Consider the following 22,347-nt stretch of genomic DNA (forward strand, 5'->3'; position numbering starts at 1 on the left):
GTTCCGCGGCATGTGGGATCCTCCCGGACCGGAGCACAAACCCGCGTCCCCTGCATCGGCAGGCGGACTCTCAACCACTGCGCCACCAGGGAAGCCCCTAGGTTGTCCATTTTATCAGCATATAGTTGCTTGTCTCTCATGATCCTTTGTATTTCTGTGGTGTCAGTTGTAACGTCTCTTTTTTCATTTCTAATTTTATTGATTCGGGCCCTCTCCCTTTTTTGTCTTGATGAGTCTGGCTAAAGGGTTATCAATTTTGTTTATCTTTTCAAAGAAGCTTTTCGTTTCATTGATCTTTGCTATTGTTTTCTTCCTTTCTATTTCATTTATTTCTGCTCTGATCTTAATAATTTCTTTCCTTCTACTAACTTTGGGCTTTGTTTGTTCTTCTTTCTATAGTTGCTTTAGGTGTAAGGTTAGGTTGTTTATTTGAGATTTTTCTCATTTCCTGAGGTAAGCTTGTATCAGTATAAACCTCCCTCTTAGAATTGCTTTTGCTGAGTCTCACAGGGTTTGGATCATCATGTTTTCATTTTCATTTGTCTCTAGGTATTTTTTGGTTTCCTCTTTGATTTCTTCAGTGATCCATTGTTGTTTAGTAGCATATTGTTTAGCCTCCACGTGTTTGTGGTTTTTTTAGTTGATTTCTAATCTCATAGCATTGTGGTAGGAAAAGATGCTTGATATGATTTCAATTTTCTTAAATTTACTGAGGCTTGCTTTGTGGCCCAGCATGTGATGTGTTCTGGAGAATGTTCCATGTGCACTGGAAAAGAATGTGTGTTCTGAGGCTTTTGGATAGAATGCTCTATAAATATCAATTAAGTTAATCTGTCATTAATGTGTCATTAAAGCCTGTGTTTCATTATGGGTTTCTGTCTGGATGATCTGTCCATTGACATAAATGGGGCAATAAAGTCCCCCACTATTATTGTGTTACTGTCAATTTCTCCTTTTATGTCTGTTAACATTTGCCTTATATATTGAGGTGCTCCCATGTTGGGTTCATATATATTTACAATTGTTATATCTTCTTTTTGGGTTGATCCCTTGCTCATTACATAGTGTCTTCTTTGTCTCTTGTAACAGTCTTTATTTTAAAGTCTATTTTTTCTCTTATGAGTATTGCTACTCCAGCTTTCTTTTGATTTCCATTTGCATAGAATACATTTTTACATCCCCCTTAGCTGTTCCTTTACAACAGTTTTATAGATTTTCATTTTGCTTATATTTTAAATCCATTTACAGCTGTATTAGGAGGTTACTTGCTATACATTTTTTGTCAATTTTAATTTATTAATTATTGTAATCTATAGCTCTAAGTTTGTAAATCCTCTGAATATGTGTTCTATTGCTTTATTACCCAGTAGACATAATTTTTCTTCATTAATGTACTGAAATTTTTCATGAGTACAGATTCTTTTGGAATTTGTAATACTTTACACACATATATCACATATAGGTAGTGTTTATTACTACCTTATACATACAGTGTATACATTATAATATGTCTAAGTGTTTTAACTAAGGTTTCTTAACTTTGGCACTTACTGATATTTTGGGCCAGACTGGTCTTTGTCATGTTGGGCTGTCCTGTGCATTGTAGGATGTAAACTAAAATGTCACCCCTTGTCTTCACTAGACTCCAGTAGCATTGCTCCCCCTGCCCACTTTTCTCATTTCTTCATCCCCACTATTATAATTGCCTGAAAGCCACGCTTTGTGCCTTAATGAGAATCTAGCACAGTGACTGGAGCAGAGTCAGCATTTCAGAAGTATGTATTAAATTGAATTAATTGTAAAACACTTGCTTTTTGGATTCTTCATCAGGTTCCCAGTTAATCCATTGTTTTGTCCTCCTTATCAAAGATGAGATTATGGACTGTTGACATGATCTCTTTTTCTATTTTCATTACCTGATTCTTCTGGATACCCAAACCTGTGCTCTTTCTGTGATGGTGAAGAGAAGGGAGAGGGGGAAAGCAGTCCCTCTGGCCTTCAGCAAAGGCTAGGTCTCATTGGGTAAGGGGTCAAGTTATAAACAGAGAAAAACTGGAGGTCACAGTCTGGGAAGGAGCAAGTAGATTAGTTAGGACATGTGATGAAAATCAACATAGCTGGAGTCTAATCGGCTCTGTTTGCCCCTAACCACTGCTGACATTTGGGCCCATCAGCTTTTCTGGGTCTCAGTTTTCCATCTGTTAATACATATGGTCTAGATAAGGCTGTGATGTGTAAAGCTTGGGGAGAGGAAGTGTACCCTCAATGGCCTCCTGCCACACTGAGTATTATCTATGGTAGATGCCCAAATAATAATTTTAAAAATGGACAATATCCAGCCAAGTGGCACTTTACAGTTTATAATGCACTTTCATATGCTTTATCTCAATTGATCCGCATAAGGATCTCAGGAGATAGGCAAGTTATTATTATTTGCATTTACGAGATTATGAAACAGGGCTGAGGCAGCACGGCGGCATAGGGATGGTAGCCTTGCCTGGCAACTGCAGCAGAACACTTCAGTTCTGCCCTGCAAGGGTATATTTAATAATAGATTGGTGTGTCTAGTTAATACAAGAAAATGGAAAGTGAACAGCCAGAGGAAACCTTTCCCAACACCAAAACCAATGGCAAATTTGGTAAACGCCCTCCTGAAGATATGGAAGAGGAATAAGCTTTTAAAAAATCTAGAAGCACTGATGAGATGGTTGAATTACGCATTCTGCTTCAGAGCAAGAATGCTGGGGCAGTGATTGGAAAAGGAGGCAAGAATATTAAGGCTCTCTGTACAGACTACAATGCCAGTGTTTGAGTCCCAGACAGCAATGGCCCCGAGCACATATTGAGTATCAGTGCTGATATTGAAACAATTGGAGAAATTCTGAAGAAAATCATCCGTACCTTGGAAGAGGGCCTGCAGTTGCCATCACCCACTGCAGCCAGCCAGTTCCCGCTCAAATCTGATGCTGTGGAATGCTTAAATTACCAACACTATAAAGGAAGCGACTTTGACCGTGAGTTGAGACTGTTGATTCATCAGAGTCTGGCTGGAGAAATTATTGGGGTCAAAGGTGCTAAAATCAAAGAACTTCGAGAGAACACTCAGACAACAATCAAGCTTTTCCAGGAATGTTGTCCTCAATCCACTGACAGAGTTGTTCTTATTGGAGGAAAACCTGATAGGGTTGTAGAGTGCATAAAGATCATCCTTGATCTTATATCAGAGTCTCCCATCAAAGGACATGCTCAGCCTTATGATCCCAATTTTTACGATGAAACCTATGATTATGATGGTTCAATGATGTTCAATGACCGCCGGATGTCCCATGGGATTTCCCATGTAGGGAAGAGGTGGTTTTGACAGAATGCCTCCTGGTCGGGGTGGGCGTCCCATGCCTCCATCCAAAAGAGATTATGATGATAGGAGCCCTTGTCGAGGACCTCCTCCTGGACGAGGGGGCCGGGGTGGTGGCAGAGCTCAGAATCTTCCTCTTCCTCCACCGCCACCTAGAGGAAGAGATCTAATGGCCTATGACAGAAGAGAAAGACCTGGAGACTGTTATGATGGCATGGTTGGTTTCAGTGCTGATGAAACCTGGGGCTCTGCAATAGATACATGGAGCCCATCAGAGTGGCAGATGACTTATGAACCACAGGGTGGCTCTGGATATGATTATTCCTATGTAGGGGGTCGTGACTCATATGGTGCTCTTGGTGGACCTATTATTACTACACAAGTAATTATTCCCAAAGATATAGTTGGATCTATGGCTGGATCTATTATTGGCAAAATTGGTAAGCGAATTAAACAAATCCGTCATGAGTCAGGAGCTTCGATCAAAATTGATGAGCCTTTAGAAGGGTCCAAAGATCAGATCATTACCATTATAGGAACACAGGACCAGATACAGAATGCACAATATTTGCTGCAGGACAGTGTGAAGCAGTATGCAGATGCTGAAGGATTCTAATGCAAAATATTTTTTTCTTTTTTATAGTGTGAAGCAGTATTCTGGAAAGTTTATCTAAGACTAGTGAAGAACTGAAGGAGTCCTGCATCATATTTTTTTATCTGCTTCTGTTTAAAAAGCCAACATTCCTCTGCTTCATAGGTGTCCTGCATTTGAGATGCAGTGAAATCTTTGCTGTTCACCAAACGTAATGTTTTAGTTCCTTGCAAACAGGGGTGGGGGTGGGGGAGGGTGTGCAGAAACCAACATTGAAATTTTGAAACAGAAGCAGAGTGAGTGAATTTTAATTTTTGTTCATTGTTGGTGGTTTTAAAAAAAATCCCCCCATTGGGCTTCTCTGGTGGCGCAGTGGTTGAGAGTCCGCCTGCCGATGCAGGGGACACGGGTTCGTGCCCCGGCCCGGGAAGATCCCACAGGCCGCGGAGCGGCTGGGCCCGTGAACCATGGCCGCTGAGCCTGCGCGTCCGGAGCCTGTGCTCCGCAACGGGAGAGGCCACAACAGTGAGAGGCCTGTGTACCGGAAAAAAAAAAAAAATTCCCCCACGTAATTATTGTGAACACTTTGCTTTGTGGTCACTGTAACATTGGGGGGGGGGGGGTGGGACAGGGAGGAAAAGTAACAATAGTCCATATGTCCCTGGCATCTATTCAGAGCAGTGTGCAGAATGTAATACTCTTTTGTAAGAAACGTTTTATGATTTTTAAAATAAATTTAGTGAACCAAAAAAAAAAGATTATGAAACAGACTTGGCGATACTGGTCAGCATCGGAATTGCAGCTCCAGCTTACAGCCTTCTAAAACATGATGTGCTTTTCCTTTTGCCTCTTGATGTTGCTTAGGAACATGAAGTATTTCTCTCTCTCAGTACAGCTCTCCTTTAGATTTTGTCATCAGCTTAAAGTGCCTCACCTGGATGGCTTCGCCAGCCACCCCCCCCCCCACCCAGATGGAATGACACATCCCTCCTGTGGAATACACTCTATGTTCTCAGAGCATCATGAGCTTGACTCTTCATTGCACGAATTGCTCTGAATTATAATTGTCTAATCACTTATCTGCCTCTACTACTAGATTATAGCTTCTTGAGGGCAGAACCTGAGTCTTGTTCAGTGTTTCATCCTTGACGTCTACCTCAGTGCCTGCTGATAGGTGCTCCATAAATATTTGTTAAATTAACTAAAACTCAACATAAGATTTGAGGAGTGCCTAAACTTACTATATGGAAAATTAAATGTCAGAACTTTATTACAATTTCCCTGTCTGCAAATAATTTTATGTGTTGATTCTAGCTTCTGTGGAGTCAGGTAAACTATTTGTATTTTATAAGAATGATTTTCATCTCCAAAATTCAAAGTGGACTTCATTTGCATTGAAGGTTTCAGCCCAGTACCCTCTTGTATACTCCCACAATTTTATGTAAATAATACTGGATAGATGGGTGGTTGAGTTGATAAATCTTAAGTTAATGTATGTGTACCAGAGTTTCTCTGAAGTAGCCATTAGGTGCAAAGATATAAACATTTTCAGTAGATAAATACATAGGCAACATCATTTATAATTGTTAATGTTTTTGCAGTTTTTACAGGAAATAATTAGGCTCTTCCAACCACAAAAGTTTGGCTCATTTATATAATATCCATAAAGTGCACCTGGATGGTATTTATCTTTATGAGATTTTAATTTTTAAAAGATCAGAAGTGGAAAGGGAAATTTGTAGCAAATGATACTTGGAATAGGAAGGTGCACAGCTTAAGTGTATAAATTATTGATGTCAACCCTTGCTATCCTTTCATGTTTTGAACATCCTTAAATAAATGAAGAAAAGAGGATTACAGAGATGCTAAAAGAATGAAAAGGGAGAAGAAATTGTTTACTAAAGTCAAAAAAGGATATGGGGAGGGGGAAGGGTAAGCTGTGACAAAGCGAGAGAGTGGCATGGACATATATACACTACCAAACGTAAAATAGATAGCTAGTGGGAATCAGCCGCATAGCACAGGGAGATCAGCTCGGTGCTTTGTGACCACCTAGAGGGGTGGGATAGGGAGGGTGGGAGGGAGGGAGACGCAAGAGGGAAGAGATATGGGAACATATGTATATGTATAACTGATTCACTTTGTTATAAAGCAGAAACTAACACACCATTGTAAAGCAATTATACTCCAATAAAGATGTTTAAAAAAATCAAAAATAAATAAATAAAACAAACTTGGTTAGACTATGACTGTCCCAGATATGTTAAAAAAAATTATGTTCTCCTTAAAAACAAGGCAAGAGCAAGAGGCATTTAGAAATGGCCTCTGAAGTGTGGTTTGCAGTATATTTCAGCCCAGGTTCAATTGAAGATCTAAGTCAACCCTTGATCTTGATTTCTTTTCCATTGCCCAATAGGATTTTCTGGCGTCGGCAGGTTCACTTGATGTCAGGGATCCGGCCCAACACCATCACCAGCTCCTTTCCCCAGCTTATGTCCAATGTGGATGCAGCTTATGAAGTGGCTGAGAGGGGCACAGCTTACTTCTTTAAAGGTACCCTAAAGAACCCTCAAAGAAAGAAGTGGCAGGGTACAGTGCCTGGTGTGTTTGGAACACCTAGTACTGTCAGCATTTGTTAGCTATCACAGAGCATGTTCCAGTCACTCCTCCTCAGAATGGGGATGATAAACCCCTCTTCTGTACTGTGACCATGACAGGAGTGACAGTGACTATCAAACTCTTCTCAGAGCCAAAGATGTCGTCTAGTGAGGCACTGTGATAAGTGACAGTGTCCAGGGAGGTAGAAACCTAGTCCCTGTCCCCTGGACCTCTGCTCTGAGTGACATGGTATACTCTTCTGAGAGCTTCTAATTCACAAAAATCAGCATGGAACCCTCAGGAGAACAATACAAGCAGCTGAGAGAGGAGAGACGCCTGCAACTTCAGGAGGTGGACGCATACAATATGTCTCTGGCTCCAGACCTTTACTATTTGAGTGACTTTGGGAAGTTATCTAACTGCTCTCAGTCTTCATTTCTTTCTGTGCAAAATAATTATAATAATAACAACCTTGAAGATATGACAATGGCTAGCCAATGGAAGTTGTCCAATAAGTGATAACTATCAGTTTTAGTTTGTATTTTCTTGATGCTGAGGGCTAAGGGTAGAAGGTTACTGCCAATTTAAGCAAGAATCAGCTTTTGTGAGTTGCTTGCCCCTTGTCTCTCATACATACATGAGACTGAAATGAGATTATACAGATGAAAGTTATCTTGAAAAAATTGAACGTGTTAAATTTAAAACATAATTGTATCAATATTCTTGCTTTCTTAAGGCATCACTAGGGATTTTGCCTCCAGAGCAAGTTTTAAGTCTTTTACCGAATTGAATAGAGGCTTTTATCTCCTACTAGGTCTTAGCCATGGTAAATATCCGATAAACTAGCCCTATTTGTGATCCTGCATAGAAATCCTCATGAGTAAAGAGCATCACTAAATGGTACAGAGTTTTTGTAAATTTTAATTTCTGTTTCCAGGACCCCACTACTGGATAACAAGAGGATTCCAAATGCAAGGTACTCCTCGGACTATTTATGACTTTGGGTTCCCAAGATACGTGCAGCGAATAGATGCTGCCGTCTATCTCAAGGATGCACAGAAGACCCTTTTCTTTGTGGGAGATGAATACTACAGGTATGGCTTTTCTCCTTTTGATTTTCCAGATGTATTCAGTGAGAAGGAAAAATGCCTTTGCAGAAAAGAATGCAAGGCAAGTTTGCTATAGGCCCATTGACTCTTCTCAGCCACTGGGGTGTCATTTACTGATGGTTGATACTGTCTTCAAGGTACTGAACCGTCCAAATAAGTGAAACATTCATTCAATAATCCCATTGTTTGGTCTTTAGCACATGAATCATCCAAAGCTTTCAAATCACTCATTAACTGGACCCCCAGTGGCCTAAAAGAGTGGATGTAGCACTCCCAGTATATAATTACCCACTGGGAATGCCTGAAAGAAGAACTGATTTCCTCTTGAGTATCTATGCATTCCAGCATAGTCTGTGATTTTGTGCAAAATGAATGTGGTCATGACTATGGGGCTCCTTGAAGGATATTTTTACTGAAAGGCAAAGGCCTTATTGCTAAGTCCTTTAACCCAGAACATGAAGATTCTTCTTATCCAAGGAGGATTACATATCATTTCCATGCCCGTCTTGCAGGAGGTTATTGTAAGCAGATTCAATCACTGCACACAGGATCACACCTCATCTCTCCTGCCTCATCTTACCACTTTAATTGACTCACGTTAGAGAACTGCGTGCAGCTCTTTGTCAAGCGCTGCCTCTGCTCCTTCTTTATTCACAGTTCTCACTTTAACATTGCTTGTTTTTCTGAACTATAAGAAAGAAACCAAAACAGACTCTAAACAGGTGACTGTGCTAAACACTTTAGGTCCCTGTTAGGGTCTGGTTGGCAGAGGACTCAGCTTTGGTCCAAGGGTTTTCATTCTATTTTCTATTATCTATTTTAATAACCATTTCTGTGGCATAAAATAAATTTATAAATAAATATCTGTTATCTTCTTCAATTTAGAGCTGAGAAAGTAATATAACTGAAGCACAGATATACTTCATGAAAAGAAAAATTTATTTCATAAAAATGAATGTCAAAATGTGGACCCTGCTGACTTTTCTGGGCCACTGAAAGCCCTGGTAGCATTGCTCAAAGTATTACTTGCTGTCATGAGTTGTCACGTCCAGTCCAATGTTTAAACCACTAAGCCAGCTAATTTTCTTTCAGAACTTCCTTTATGAAATAGCAATAGTTATTCCTTTATTAAGTCCCTAATATCTGCTGGGCATATTCTCCAAAGTCTTTCTTTAAGGTAAGGTGGCTGTAATCACCGTGTTGACATACAGGAAGATAGATATTGAGAAATCCAACTCCCATTTTAGGTTTTCAGAGAATGGCATCCAGAGATGCGTGTATGAGCAAGTGTGTGACAGTATGAGTTATGATTATTTGGTTATTTGTCAAAGCCTGTTCATAGCCCGATTCTCCTTGGGGGGATTATCCACTCTCTTACTATTTCCATTCTCCATTCATCACCTGGTCTTTGGACTAATCTACCACCCACCAGCACCCGCAGTAAAGCATGGACCTCCAACCAGGCAGGACTGAGGCTTAACGGCTAACACAAGGGGCCTGGTGAGAGGTTTATAATACTCCATAAATTTAGGGATGGGGAGGGGAGGGTCCCTGATTTTAACGATGCCTTATCCCCCTGAGGAAATAATTTTGAACCTTTCCAACTGAACCTCTGTGAATGTCTATTAAGGAAAAGTCTTTAGTAATCTAGATAAAACAAATTCATTAAAAAGTTGGCCTAGGGCACTAATACAAATATTAAACAGCTCCTTTTGCTGGAAAGGAAAAGAAACTGCAGTAGGCACTTTTGATATTAACCTCCCCAGGTTATTGAGAGTATTAAGTGATATAATACATGTACATACCTAGCACAGTGCCTGGCATATAATAGGTGCTCAAAAAGAGTGACTGTTCAGTAACAGTAGGAACTTATATGGTAATTAGCAAATAATTGCTTTAAAAGTTGTGATAATTAACAAATGATTGCTTAAACTTCAGTATTCCTATAAATAGCAATCCAGTCAAAGAGCTGGTCAAAGGGGATTTCCTTTTTCAATACTGAAGGGCCCTGAAATTGCACTGAAATCTCTGCTTTTGGCAAGGCAAAGACAGTCATTTCAGCAATCGGAGTCTTCTACTTCATACTCTCCAACACAGACACCGGTTTACATACTAAGGAATAAGACAAATAACCTTGAAAAGGTTATTTTCAAATAACCTCAAAAGTTCAGGAAAGGGCTTCCCTGATGGCGCAGTGGTTGACAGTCCGCCTGCCGATGCAGGGGACACAAGTTCGTGCCCCAGTCCGGGAAGATCCCACATGCTGCAGAGCGGCTGGGCCCGTGAGCCATGGCCGCTGAGCCTGCGCGTCCGGAGCCTGTGCTCCACAACGGGAGAGGCCACAACAGTGAGAGGCCCGTGTACCGCAAAAAAAAAAAAAAAAAGTTCAGGAAAAGTTAACATATCATCTTTATTAATAAATCCCCCTGAATTCCACACATTTCACACATGAGTATGACGTCTTATTGTCTTGTAAAGCCTATATTGGTTAGAAATTATGTTCAGCTGCTAGTAAGAGAGACCTAGTAATAACTGTGACTTAAACACATAAGGGTCTTTCTTTCTCATATATGTAAAATGTCTGAAGTTTATCAGATTTAGAGCTGGTAAGGTGGGTCCATGGCCATTAGGGACCCAAGTTCCTTCTGGCATTTTGCTCTAGTATTAACAGGTAGCTTCCACTCTCATAGTGGCCACAGGATTCAAGGTGGTCAATGGCGCCTCAGCCATTACATCCTATTCTAAATAGGAAGAAAGAGGGCTGGAAGGAAAAAGCAAAGGAGGCAATGAAGTTCTATAGGTAAAGCACATGGACACACTCAAAAAATACAGAAGCCTCAAGTTACAGATGAATAATTTTACTACTGACACCCATTGACATTGTGTTAGGATTTATTTTCCTTAGTCATTCCTCAGGTTCTTCTTTGGTCCTCATGCTAGTTCAGTCTGTGACACAAGTAATGTGCCAAGGGAAGAAAAGTCTCTGGATGTGCAGGTTGTTAGGGAAATTCTCCATGAACCCCTAGGGCTGGGGACCCGTTTTAGTGAATGAAATGGCATGAGAAAACTACTGAAGAATTCCTCCACTGAGGTTTGAGTGTTGGCTTGGGGCTAGGTTGATTCAGGCTGTAAGAGTAAGAACCCACATGTCAATGTAATATTGATAGTAACTTACAGAGGAGCAGCTCACAGAACTACAAAGTGAAATCCAAAAGGGGGTTCTGCCATGCTGATGCCATCACATGCTACATTACCAAATGACATACTGGTTAAACTTTACTAACAAGGGCTACTTCCCCATACATTTGTTTGCTTTCATTCCTTTTCTTTTCCTAGAAGGCCTAAATGATCCAGCCAGTTTTTTTCTTTACATTACTTCCACTACCTATGGTTAATTTCTCCCAATAGATGTTCTCCCTTGCCTACTAATACCAGAGCAGTGATTACACCAAGTAGTTCCTGAGAACTGGGTGGGGGGGGGGGCGGGGGGACGGGGAGGCTCTATCAACTCCATCATTCTTTGACATGGTCAGTGTTTTCTAAATTTTGTGTAAAGTGACTTACAAATCTACAGGTTCCAGCCCTTTTCCACTCCTAAATCACTCTTTCTATATATATGGAGGCATGATTGATGCAAAATAGGATACAGTCTTCTAAATTCTTTCCTTCCTAGATACCCCAAGAATACTGGAACTGGATCTGTTTATTTAAGGATTTTATAGTTAGTCACCATAGAGAAATAAATAATAAGTAATAAAAATTTAAAAGATGGGTGGAGTTCAAAATCTTGGTTTTTTAATCTTTTTTTTTTTTTAATGTATTGCCAAACTACCACATTCAACATACATATACTGGGCATGTTTACATGTCAGGATCTGTACTAGGACCTTGACACATGAGAAGGCACAAAGTTTGCTGTTTATAAGAGTGTAGACAAGAGTAAGAGAGTGTTAATGTCAACTCTAACAGCAGTCATCTGGCAACCTGGATCACCTTTCTGTTTTAGTTTATGGAGGCAGATGGAGGCAGAAATAGTAACTACTTCATCGAGTTGTGGAAATGAATGAGAAAATGTGAAATGCCTGTCCTATAGTAAGTACTCAGTTCATATTGGGTGTTATTAATGCCCTCAACAAGTCTTACAGTTGAGGGTAAATGTATAGATAAGTAATTAAGAGCAATCCAGGTGGCCTCGTAAAAGACTGCACAGGGATCAGTGGGGCAAAACAAAGAGGAAATGGCCAATTCTAGCAAAATTGTCAAGAAAGAGTTCTTAGAGGAAGCAGTGACTGAGCTTCATCTTGAGAGTTGAGTAGGAGTTTCCCAAACAGGAGGTGAAGGGTGCTTCCAGGCAGAGAGAGCAGTTGAAGCAAAAGCACTGATGCATAAAAAAGCCTGTGTATAGGAGGAAAACCTCAAGTAGTTCAGTATGATTAGAACGTGGGCTAGAATGAGAGATTTGGTCCAAAGATGGAGATCATGGAGGGCCTATGCCTTTCTAGGGAGATCAGTGTTAATTTATAGAAAAGAGGGATATCTCTAAATGTCTTAAACAAGGAAGTAACCCATTAAGATTTGTGTTATTAAAATATCACTCTGGCAGCAGTGTGACTGGATTAGAGGGGGACAAGACTGGAAGTCAGCCAAACCAGTTAGGCCAGAAAGTAGTGGGAAGCATCTTCAGAGTGCTTAAAGAAAAAACTCTCAACCAAGAATCCTATATTGCACAAAGCTATCTTTCAAAAATGAAGGCAAAATAAAGACATTCCCAGATAAACAAAAACAGAGAATTTGTCGTTAGCATCTTCCTTACAAGAAGTACTAAAGAAAATTCTTCAGGCTTCAGCAAGTAACCCCAGACAGTTATTTGAAATTTTGAATCCACATAAAAAAAGAGTACCAGTAAATGTAATTATGTAATTATAAAAGATAGTATAAATGTGTATTTGTTCTCTTAACTGATTTTTAAATTAATTAAAATTAACTGTATAAAGCTGTGTATATATATATATAATTGTATGGCTGGGCTTATAACATATAGAAATATAATATACATTTATATATAAACTTTGAAGCAGATTATGTTAAGTTAAAAAATATATATGGTACGCTCTATAGCAACCACTAAGGAAATAACTTTATTAAATGAAGTAAAAATCTCATAAAAGAAATTTAAATGGTACACTGGAAATTCTTCACTAAAGCAAAAGAAAGCATTAAGGAGGAAAAAAGGAACTAAAAAAGATATGAGACCTGTAGAAAATAAAAGCAAAATGGCAGATATAAATCTAATTATATCAATAATATTAAATGTGAATAGATTAAACAATCTAATCAAATTGCAAAGGTTGTCATACTGGATAAAAAAACAAGATGTCACTGTGTACTCAAAGATACAAATAGACTGAAAGTAAAAGGATGGAAAAAATATACATCATGCAAACAATGACCATAAGATAGCCAGGGTGGCTATGCTAATATCAGGCAACAAAACATATTAAAATAATACTTTTAAAATAAAAAGTATTACTAGGAATAGAGAGAGATAATTTATAGTGATAGAAGGGTTACTCTACCAGGAATATAAGACAACCTAACAGCAGGGCCCCAAAATGGATGAAGCAAAAATACTGACAAAAATGCAGGGAGAAAACCACAACTGAAATAATCATAGTTGGAGACTTCAATACTTCACTTTCAGTAATGGACAGAACGAGTGGACAACAAGAGCAATTAGGAAAGGAAGACATGAACAGCATTATAAGCCAACTAGACCTAACAGATATCTATGGAACACTTCACTCAACAAAAGAAGACTACACATACTTCTCAGGTGCATGTAGAACATTGTCCGGTACAGATGACATGTTAGACCAAAACACAAGCCTCAGTAAATTTAAAACCATTAAAATCATACAAAATACCTTCTCTGATCACATTGGAATAAAGCTAGAAATCAATACCAGAAGGAAAACTGGAAAATTTACAAATAAGTGGAAATTATACTTCATGCTCTTCAACAACAAATGGGACAAGAAGAAATCACAAGAGAAATTAGAAAATACGTAAAGGTGAATGAAAATTAAAATACAACATATGAGAACTTATTGATGAAGTTAAAGCAGTGCTCAAAGGGAAATTTCTAGCTGTAAATACCCATGTTTAAAAAGAAGAAAAAACTCAAGTCAATGACCTAACTTCCCACTTAAGACACTGGAAAAAAGAGCAAGTTAATCCTAAAATAAACAGGAGAAAAGGAAATAATAAAGATTACAGTGAAAATGAATGAAGTAGAAAATATATAAACAATTTGAGAAAATCAGCAAAACTAAATTAGGTTCTTTGAAACGGTCAAGAAAATTGACAAACTGCGCACTAAATTGACCTAGTAAAAAAAAGACCAAAATTACTAAAATCAGAAATGAAAGAGGGAACATTACTACAAACCTTACAGAAATAAAATGAGTTATAAAGGAATGAACAATTATGTGCCAATCAATTAGAAAATTTGGATGAAACAGACAAATTCCTAGAAATATACAAAGTGATGAAACTGAGTCAGGAAGAAATAGACAGCTTGAATAAACCTATAACCAGTGAAGAGATTTAATTCATAATTTAAGAAATTATCCACAAAGAAAAACCTAGGCCTACATGTTTCACTGGTGAATTCTACCAAAACATTTAAAGAATTATTGCCAATTTTTCACAAACTCCTCCAAAAAATAGAAGAGGAAGGAATACTTCCCAACTTATTGTATGAGGCCAGCATTGCCCTTCTATGGAAACCAAACAAAGGCATCACAAGAAAATAAAACTTCAGACCAATATATTGTGAATGTGGATGCAAAAACCCTCCAAAAGTACTAGCAAACCAAATCCAGAAACATATAAAAAGAATTACCAAGGGGAAATTTTTTTTCCCAGGAATGCAAGGTTGGTTTAACATCTGAAAATCAATTAATATAATACACCATACCAATAGAATAAAAAAATTAAAAACCATATGATCATCTCAATAGATGTAGAAAAAGCATTTGACAAAATCAAACACCACTGCATGATAAAAACATTCAACAAACTAGGAATAGAAGGAAATTTTTCAGTCTAATACAAGGCATCTATGAAAACCCACAGCTGATATCATACTCAGTGGTGAATGATTGGATGCTTTCCCCCTAATATCAGGAACAAGACAAAAATTTCCATTCTCACCACTTCTATTCAACATTTTACTGGAGGTTCTAGTGGGGCAATTAAGCAAGAATGAATGCTATAAAAAATTAATGATAGAAAAGATTGGAAAGAAAGTAAAATTATCTTTATCTGTATGTCGTATAATCTTTTACATAGAAAAGCCTAAAGAATCCTCAAAAGAAAAAAAAACTGTTATAACTAATAAATGAGTTCATCAAGTTTGCAGAGTATGTGTTCAAAATGAAAAAAATCTATTGTATTTCTGTACACTTCAATGAACAATGCAAAAATAAAATTAAGAAAACAATTCCACTTACAATAGCATCAAGAAGAAAAACATACTAAGAAATAAATTTTAACAGAACAAGTAGAAAACTTGTAATATGAAAACTACAAAACACTGTTGGAAGAAATTAAACTAGATCTAAGTGGAAAGATATCTTATGTTCATGGGTCAGGCTTCATGTTTTTAAGATGGCAGTTTCTCCCAAAATTGATCTGCAGACTCAATACAATCCCTATCAGAATATCACTGGTTTCTTCAGGGAAACTGACAAGCTGATCTTAAAATCTATATGGAAACTCATAAGACCCAGAATAGCCAAAATATTTTGAAAAAGAAGAACAAAGTTGGAGAGCTCAGACTTCTCAATCTCAAAATTTACTAGAAAGCAAAAGTAATCATGACAATGTGAAACTAACATGAGAATAGACATATAGGTAAATGGAATAAAATTGACAGTCCAGAAATAAACCCATATATCTATGTTCGGTTGATTTTTTACAAGGAAGCTAAGGCCATTCAATAGGGAAAGAATAAAATTAAGAAGTAAAGCAAAATTAAAGGAGTAAACAGGAATTCCAGTTTGTACATATGTAGTTTGAAATGCTAGTGAGACCGATGAATGGATATGTGTGGAAGGCAGTTGGAAATACAGGTCTTGAATTCAGAGAATTCAGGCTGGAGATATAAATTTGCATTTCATCATACAGTAAGATAGTAATTGAGACCATCAATACATTTCAACATTGTTATTAATTCTTTGTTTCAGAATTTTCTCACAGTCACTTTCCTCATGGGGACCTGGTTCCTGACCCTTATCTAGGATGGTACATGGCAGCTTCTTACTCTTCTCCCTTCTCTTCATTCCTGACCACTCTCCTGGCTGCCCTCTCTAGTGAGATCACAAAGGTCCCTTCCTCCGTGAAAGCCATGTGATTCCTGGCTAGGAGTGGGTTATTAACTTCAAAGGGGATTCCACTAGAAATTCCACTAGATTTCACTAGAAAGGTCTCCTTGAAGAAACTTCCTGAAACATATACCATAAATACTTATCCATAAATTCCTCTTTTTGCCATCCTTTCTCACATTTTCTTTAAGCATCTTTTAGCAGACTGAACTCCCTATTCAGTACTTCAAAGAAGGCAGAATGGAGTTAAGTTTTGCCACTGACATAAGTTAGAAATCATCACAATGAAAACACCAGAAATTCCTAACAAATCTGAGGTCTGAGCACACAGTTAAACAATATGCAAGTACTTTACCAATATAGTCCCCAAATTCTTAGATTACAAAGGTAGAGAGTAAGATAATATATATGAAAAACCACATCAGATATCTATGGCAATATCACTAGTAAAGTGTCACTGTCAGTAATGATTTAGTTAATATCTATACCCATTGATCAATATTAAATGATTAAACAAATACCCTTAAAGGACATAAACATAGTTACTGGTCAATCATTTCTAGTTGATATTTAGATTTCACAAAAAAGACCTCAGTAATGAGAAAACGTATGCAACGATTTTAGCAGGTTTCTAGTATATTTACAATAAATATTTTCTTAGTATTCAAATATTGATGGTTTATTATGTGTTAGGAATCACACTGCATATTTTCTCATATTCTCTCATTTTCCCATCTGCCTTCTCAACAGTCTTGAGAAGTAGGTATTGCTATCTCGATTTCATAGTTGAAAATATTGCATCTAAGAGATTAAGTGATTAGCACAGCTAAAAATAGTCCATCTGAGGATATATTTTATGCCCTCTGAATCCAAATACAGAGATCCGTCCCATCTACCATACGTAGTCACCTTTTATTCTCTTCACCATTGATTTATTTATTTACTGTCAATTAAAATACCCATGCCCATAATTCTCATCCTATCATATAATTTTATTTTCTTTTACCCTCAGCCAAATCCTCAACATACTAGTAGACCTCCTAACCCCTTTCTGCTGAGGTCTCTGGACTACCTCCAACATTCTCTAGCCCTCCTTTCTCCTCTTCTCAACCTTGCCTACTATTGCATGTTATCTTAATGAAGTGTGTTTAAAAAATTAGGTAAAGACTAAACTCTTTGGTGACTTAGGATCCCAGACCAAATCGCAACATCCACTAAATGTCATACTAGCCAGTCAGTTATTGGTTCTTGGGGCCAAAATAAACTACAAAGTCTTATAGCTTGGGCCAGACCTTGACGTTAACATGTACCAGGCACGTGTGTGTGTGTGTGTGTGTGTGTGTGTGTGTGTGTGTGTGTGTGTGTGTGTGATTTCTCTCATCCTCATGACTACTGTATTGCAGATAAGGAAACCAGGGTTCAGAGCTCAGAACACTTTCCCCTGATCAGAGCCAGCAGGTAACAGAGTCAGAACTCAAACCCAGAACCATCTGACTATACACTCTTTGCTCTATAACAGAAATCCTCAAATATCTGTCCAAAAACCAAGGGCTAGATCATCACAAAGTTTTCAGCAGTCCACAGAAAAATAAAAATAGCACAATATAATAAACACAGGGGTGTGTGATCTGGGTCAGTATTATTGGCAAGAACCATCTTTTATTCTGAGATTATGTCCTTTCTGCCTTTTTTAGTATTAAAGTTTCTTTTCTTTCTGAAATGATAATGGAAATAGGTGGTAATTTTTATTTTGAGGGTTGATGGTAATGTTCTTACTTGGTAAAATGAAAAGTAGGTAACCCTATGTTAATTATGTAGGCCCATCTACACAGTGACTACGTAAAAGGTCCAAATGAAATATACATGTTATCAGCTAATCTTAAAATGGTGACTTATGTGTCAGACTGATACTTTGAGATAGATTTTATTGAGAGTAATACTCTTTGGAAAGCAGTTATAGGATAAGAGGCAAGAGGGCAGAGAGGGGGTTGGCAGAAAGGGAGAGGGACTATTAAATACATAAGTGGTAGAAGAGATGGAGGAAAAAAAAATGATTTCATAGTTTTGCCAAAATTTTTGCCTACGGTTTTATAAATGCAATTAAAAATTAAAATTCTCAGCCAGACATTGTGTCTCTAAAATTTCTTTTGAAATTTTATTTACATATAATATTATTACCTCCATTATCCTCTGAACATATATATATATATATATATATATATATATATATATATATATAATATAAGATTTTAGATGTCACCATCACCCACCTTAGCAAACTAAACAGACAGATAAAAAGAGAAAGATTTCTTTTTCAGATTTTTCTATTGGATTAATAGTCATCATTTTCTCTTTAAAACTTATTCCTATATTATTTAAACAGTATTTCTAGTCTCAGAAAAGATCTTTACTCTCTCCTTTCATACTTTCCAGATTTCTCAATCCAATTTAAATATAATACAAGCAGATCCCAACTTGTAATAGGTTTCCCTATAGATATTCTTTAGTCAGTCACTTGTTTGGAACTGAGAACACCTTTTGCCATAAAACAATATAAATAAATGGTGATTAAGTTCTCAAAATCACTCATAAATGTTTAATGAACACAAAGGTAAGGCATAGCTCTAATTATAATAGCTCAGCTTCTAATCCTCTTTTCAGAGCAGACAAAAGAGGATAAAGACATGAAAGGCTTTTCACCGTTTTCCCTGAGCTTAGGGGTCGACATTAAGCAAAGAATTCAAAATGTCATGTTCTCTGGCATTCCCCCACCACATTTCCCTCTATATCTACAGACACCAAATGTCTCTTGGTCACTTCTTTGTTCTTCCTTTTGCATCCCTCTCCCCAAATATTTTAAGCTTTGGAATTATCTTCCTCACTCCCTTCACTCAAAGCATCCATTTTCCCAGTACAACTGCCTCAGGGAATTGAGAGAAGAAAACCTAGTGAACAAAGATTAATATGTAAACAACCTGTACTTTCAGTGTCTGACTCTAGATTTCAGAACAAAAGAAGTCTAAGCCATGGGAGAGGCAATATGCCTGGCTGTTCTTTCTCTCCAGTCTTTCCCTCATTACAGTCCTGATACCTTGCAACCACTGCTTCTAATACCATACAGGTGTCCTGTCCCCACTCTTTATTGGCACTTCTGATGACAACAAAATATGGTAAATGGCTTCCATGTTTATTTGTGCTTACAGTAACTCATATAGCTTGGTTTTCCCCTTGGCCTACTTGGAAGATTCTAATAGCTCTCCTGGAAAGGGAGTTTGGACTCCTATTGATACTTCTAGGATTTAGCTTCCACTCCTATCCGCAACACCCCATAAAGCACCTCAGTCCACTAGTCAGTTTCAGCCTGAATACTTCTTTCCCAACGTTTGATCTGCTCAGTATCATGAGAGATCTGTCCCCTGGCCTGTGCAGTCATAGTTACAAGAAAGGCACATTTCAGGAGAAGGTGGATGTGATCTGCTGCTGCAGGAAACTCTCAGTGGCCCAGACACAGGAGAAATTGACCTTTGGGTGGGAAAGCAGTGGTGTGTCCACCTTGGGAATGTCCGCGTTGGGAGCTCTACGCTAATGAAGAAGGGACTTTCTCACACTTTAAATGAAAACTTCTTGAAGGGAAAAGAGTCTGCCCTGCCTACATGCTGAACTCATACAAGTCACACTGATTCATACAAGTCACAGTCTTTTCTACAAGGGGTAATTTAGATCACAAAGAGAGGTATTAACCAATCTTCAGAGTTATCATTGCACGGTAGTTGTGGATTCAGAAAAAAAAACCTAATCTACTCTTTGGTCAGTTGTATAATCTTTCTAGGAAACAAAAAAATCTAATTCAATTAAAACAATTTAAAAGGCAAAGTCTCCATTATTCCAGATTTTCTCATTTCTTGTCTTTATCTATTGAGCATTCACACATGTATTTATTCATTCACTGTGCATTATTTGTTCAATCCCTCCTCTATGGGTACACAGTAAGAAGCTCATTAATGAAAGCCTCTGTGAAGGGCTTTTAACTGTTTGGTAAGCCAAGAAATTCATACATAGAGAACAAAAGAGAGACAGAAATTGCAACAGTAAATAAAGCACTAAAAATATATGCAGAGGGCTTCCCTGGTGGCGCAGTGGTTGGGAGTCCGCCTGCTGATGCAGGGGACATGGGTTCGTGCCCCGGTCTGGGAAGATCCCATATGCCGTGGAGCGGCTAGGCCCGTGAGCCGTAGCCGCTGAACCTGCCCGTCTGGAGCCTGTGCTCCGCAACGGCAGAGGTCACAACAGTGAGAGGCCCGCGTACCGCAAAAAAAAAAAAATATATATATATATATATGCAGAGTTCCCATTGAAAGGTAGTATTTTTTTAATTATAGAAATATGATCCTATAATTCTAAACAATATAACTATTTCTAAACAATATATCTGGCAAATTTTTTAACAACAGAATGTTTACAGCAAATGACTCCCAAACTAGTATTCCCAGAATCTCTGGAAACTGGGAGAGAAATGGCAGAATGTGTGTGTGTGTGTGTGTGTGTGTGTGTGTGTGTGTGTGTGTGAAAGACAGAGAGACAGAGAGACAGAGAGAGATCTAAAGTAAATCATAAATCAGCCCTGGCTAAATATGCCTGATAGTGCAGTGTCTTCTACAATTGATAAATACTTCTTGTTTATATTATTTATGAAATAATATTTCTTCCAGCTATGATGAACGAAAAAGGAAAATGGAAAAAGACTATCCAAAGAATACTGAAGAAGAATTTTCAGGAGTTAATGGCCAAATAGATGCTGCTATGGAGTTAAATGGTGAGTGATTCCACTATAAAGTTTCTTTGTAGAAATTGTAACAAGAAATCTGGTCTCTGCTGTAACACAGAAGAAGAAGGATTTCCAAATGGGAGTCCTTGGTTCTCATTTTTTTGTCCCTGAGTCCCTTATAAATTTAGCTAAAAAGATTAACCACCAGGAAGAGTATAAAAAGTCTGTCATTATGGTTCTCTCTTTACAAATGGAAAGTTTTAAAAGTATAACTTCAGTGCATTAGTCAGCTACATCATAAAGGCCATCCAGTCAAAATTACCTTTTTCATCTTTAAAATGCACATACTCTCAACCTTCCCAGGGGCTTTCCCCACACCATCACCCAACTCCTGAAATTTAACACATAGCTGGGAAAGTTGAATTGAATTGAACTGGGTTGAATAAGTTTAATTGGATCTTTTGAATCGGTCAAAACATTCTTCTTGAGTACATAGCACAGAGCTGGACACTGTTCAGAAATGCAAATACAGTTTGATATGGTCTCTGCACTTGTGGAACGGTTATTCTCTTTGGGAAATGACCCTCTATCCAACACAGATGAAATTACTAGAAAACAAGACAATCTATAATTTAGTATTGAATTGTGTGGTAGTCTTCACAATAACTGCAAGAGGTGATCTGAGGAAGAAAAGATCAAAACAGGCATCAGGTGCTGTAGATTTCATGGTGGGACTTCAGCTGGGTTTTAAAGAATGGCTAGAGGTTTGATTAGGGAAAGAAAACAGTGGGGGCTGGAATTCCTGGAGGGGAACAGCCTGAGTAGAAGCAAAAACCACCTCTGGCATGAGAAGAGAGATGAGAGATGATCAACATGTTAGGGGTGTCAAGTTCTAGGGCTCAGAGAGAGCTGTGAAGAGGATTAGCTAACTGCCACCTGACACGTTCTCAGTCCCCATTTGGTGCTACCTCAAGAAAGTTACAACTACAAGACAATCCCATTTATAAATTTGCAAGTCATTTTCAGTAATCATAATTTCAACTTTGTCTCTTTTAGGCTACATTTACTTATTTTCAGGACCCAAAGCATACAAGTATGATACAGAGAAGGAAGATGTGGTTAGTGTGCTGAAATCTAGTTCCTGGATTGGTTGCTAAATAGAAAAGTCTAGTCTTTCCTAAGGAATGAAGATGACCGAGAGCAGCTGGTAACCAGATCTTAAGGACTAAATCAGAACTCAGGTTATGTATTGTTCCCATGGCCTTCAATTCTAAGGGAAATTTAGAATTTGTTGAAAATAATTATGCTTCTAAACTGTTTCTTAGTTTTGGATTCAGAATTTTAATCCAAATGGAAAATTCCTATATGGTCAGTTTTACACAAAATCAGAATCAACACAATGCACGCTTCAGTTAGACACCGGTCATTTTTTTCTTACCTAATACACTGAGGCAAATTGATAAGTTTGGTTTTTATTTCCAGGAAGAAGCCTACTTGTGGACTCCCTGACATGTATTATAATTCTTTTAATAGGAAATAGC

At 37.9% G+C, this 22,347-nt stretch overlaps 1 protein-coding gene and 1 pseudogene across 2 annotated transcripts in view; both read left to right on the forward strand.

Annotated features, from left to right (window-relative positions):
- The window catches only part of MMP20 (matrix metallopeptidase 20), a gene marked incomplete at both ends in the record, with an annotated part of 50,722 nt that extends 28,759 nt beyond the window's left edge, over positions 1 to 21,963 (forward strand). The window contains 4 exons of the mRNA XM_082843970.1: positions 6,364 to 6,500; positions 7,483 to 7,639; positions 20,751 to 20,854; positions 21,863 to 21,963. Of these exons, the coding sequence (XP_082700096.1) occupies positions 6,364 to 6,500; positions 7,483 to 7,639; positions 20,751 to 20,854; positions 21,863 to 21,963 (499 nt within the window). The remainder of the gene's footprint in view (positions 1 to 6,363; positions 6,501 to 7,482; positions 7,640 to 20,750; positions 20,855 to 21,862) is intronic.
- Positions 2,582 to 4,122, forward strand: LOC309965948 (heterogeneous nuclear ribonucleoprotein K-like; annotated as a pseudogene). Its single transcript has one exon. The product of its transcript is annotated as a heterogeneous nuclear ribonucleoprotein K-like (transcript).
- Positions 21,964 to 22,347: the final 384 nt, after the last annotated feature.

The sequence above is a fragment of the Leucopleurus acutus genome (assembly GCF_964270905.1).
Source record: "Leucopleurus acutus genome assembly, chromosome: 8".
Classification (NCBI taxonomy): Eukaryota; Metazoa; Chordata; class Mammalia; order Artiodactyla; family Delphinidae; genus Leucopleurus; species Leucopleurus acutus.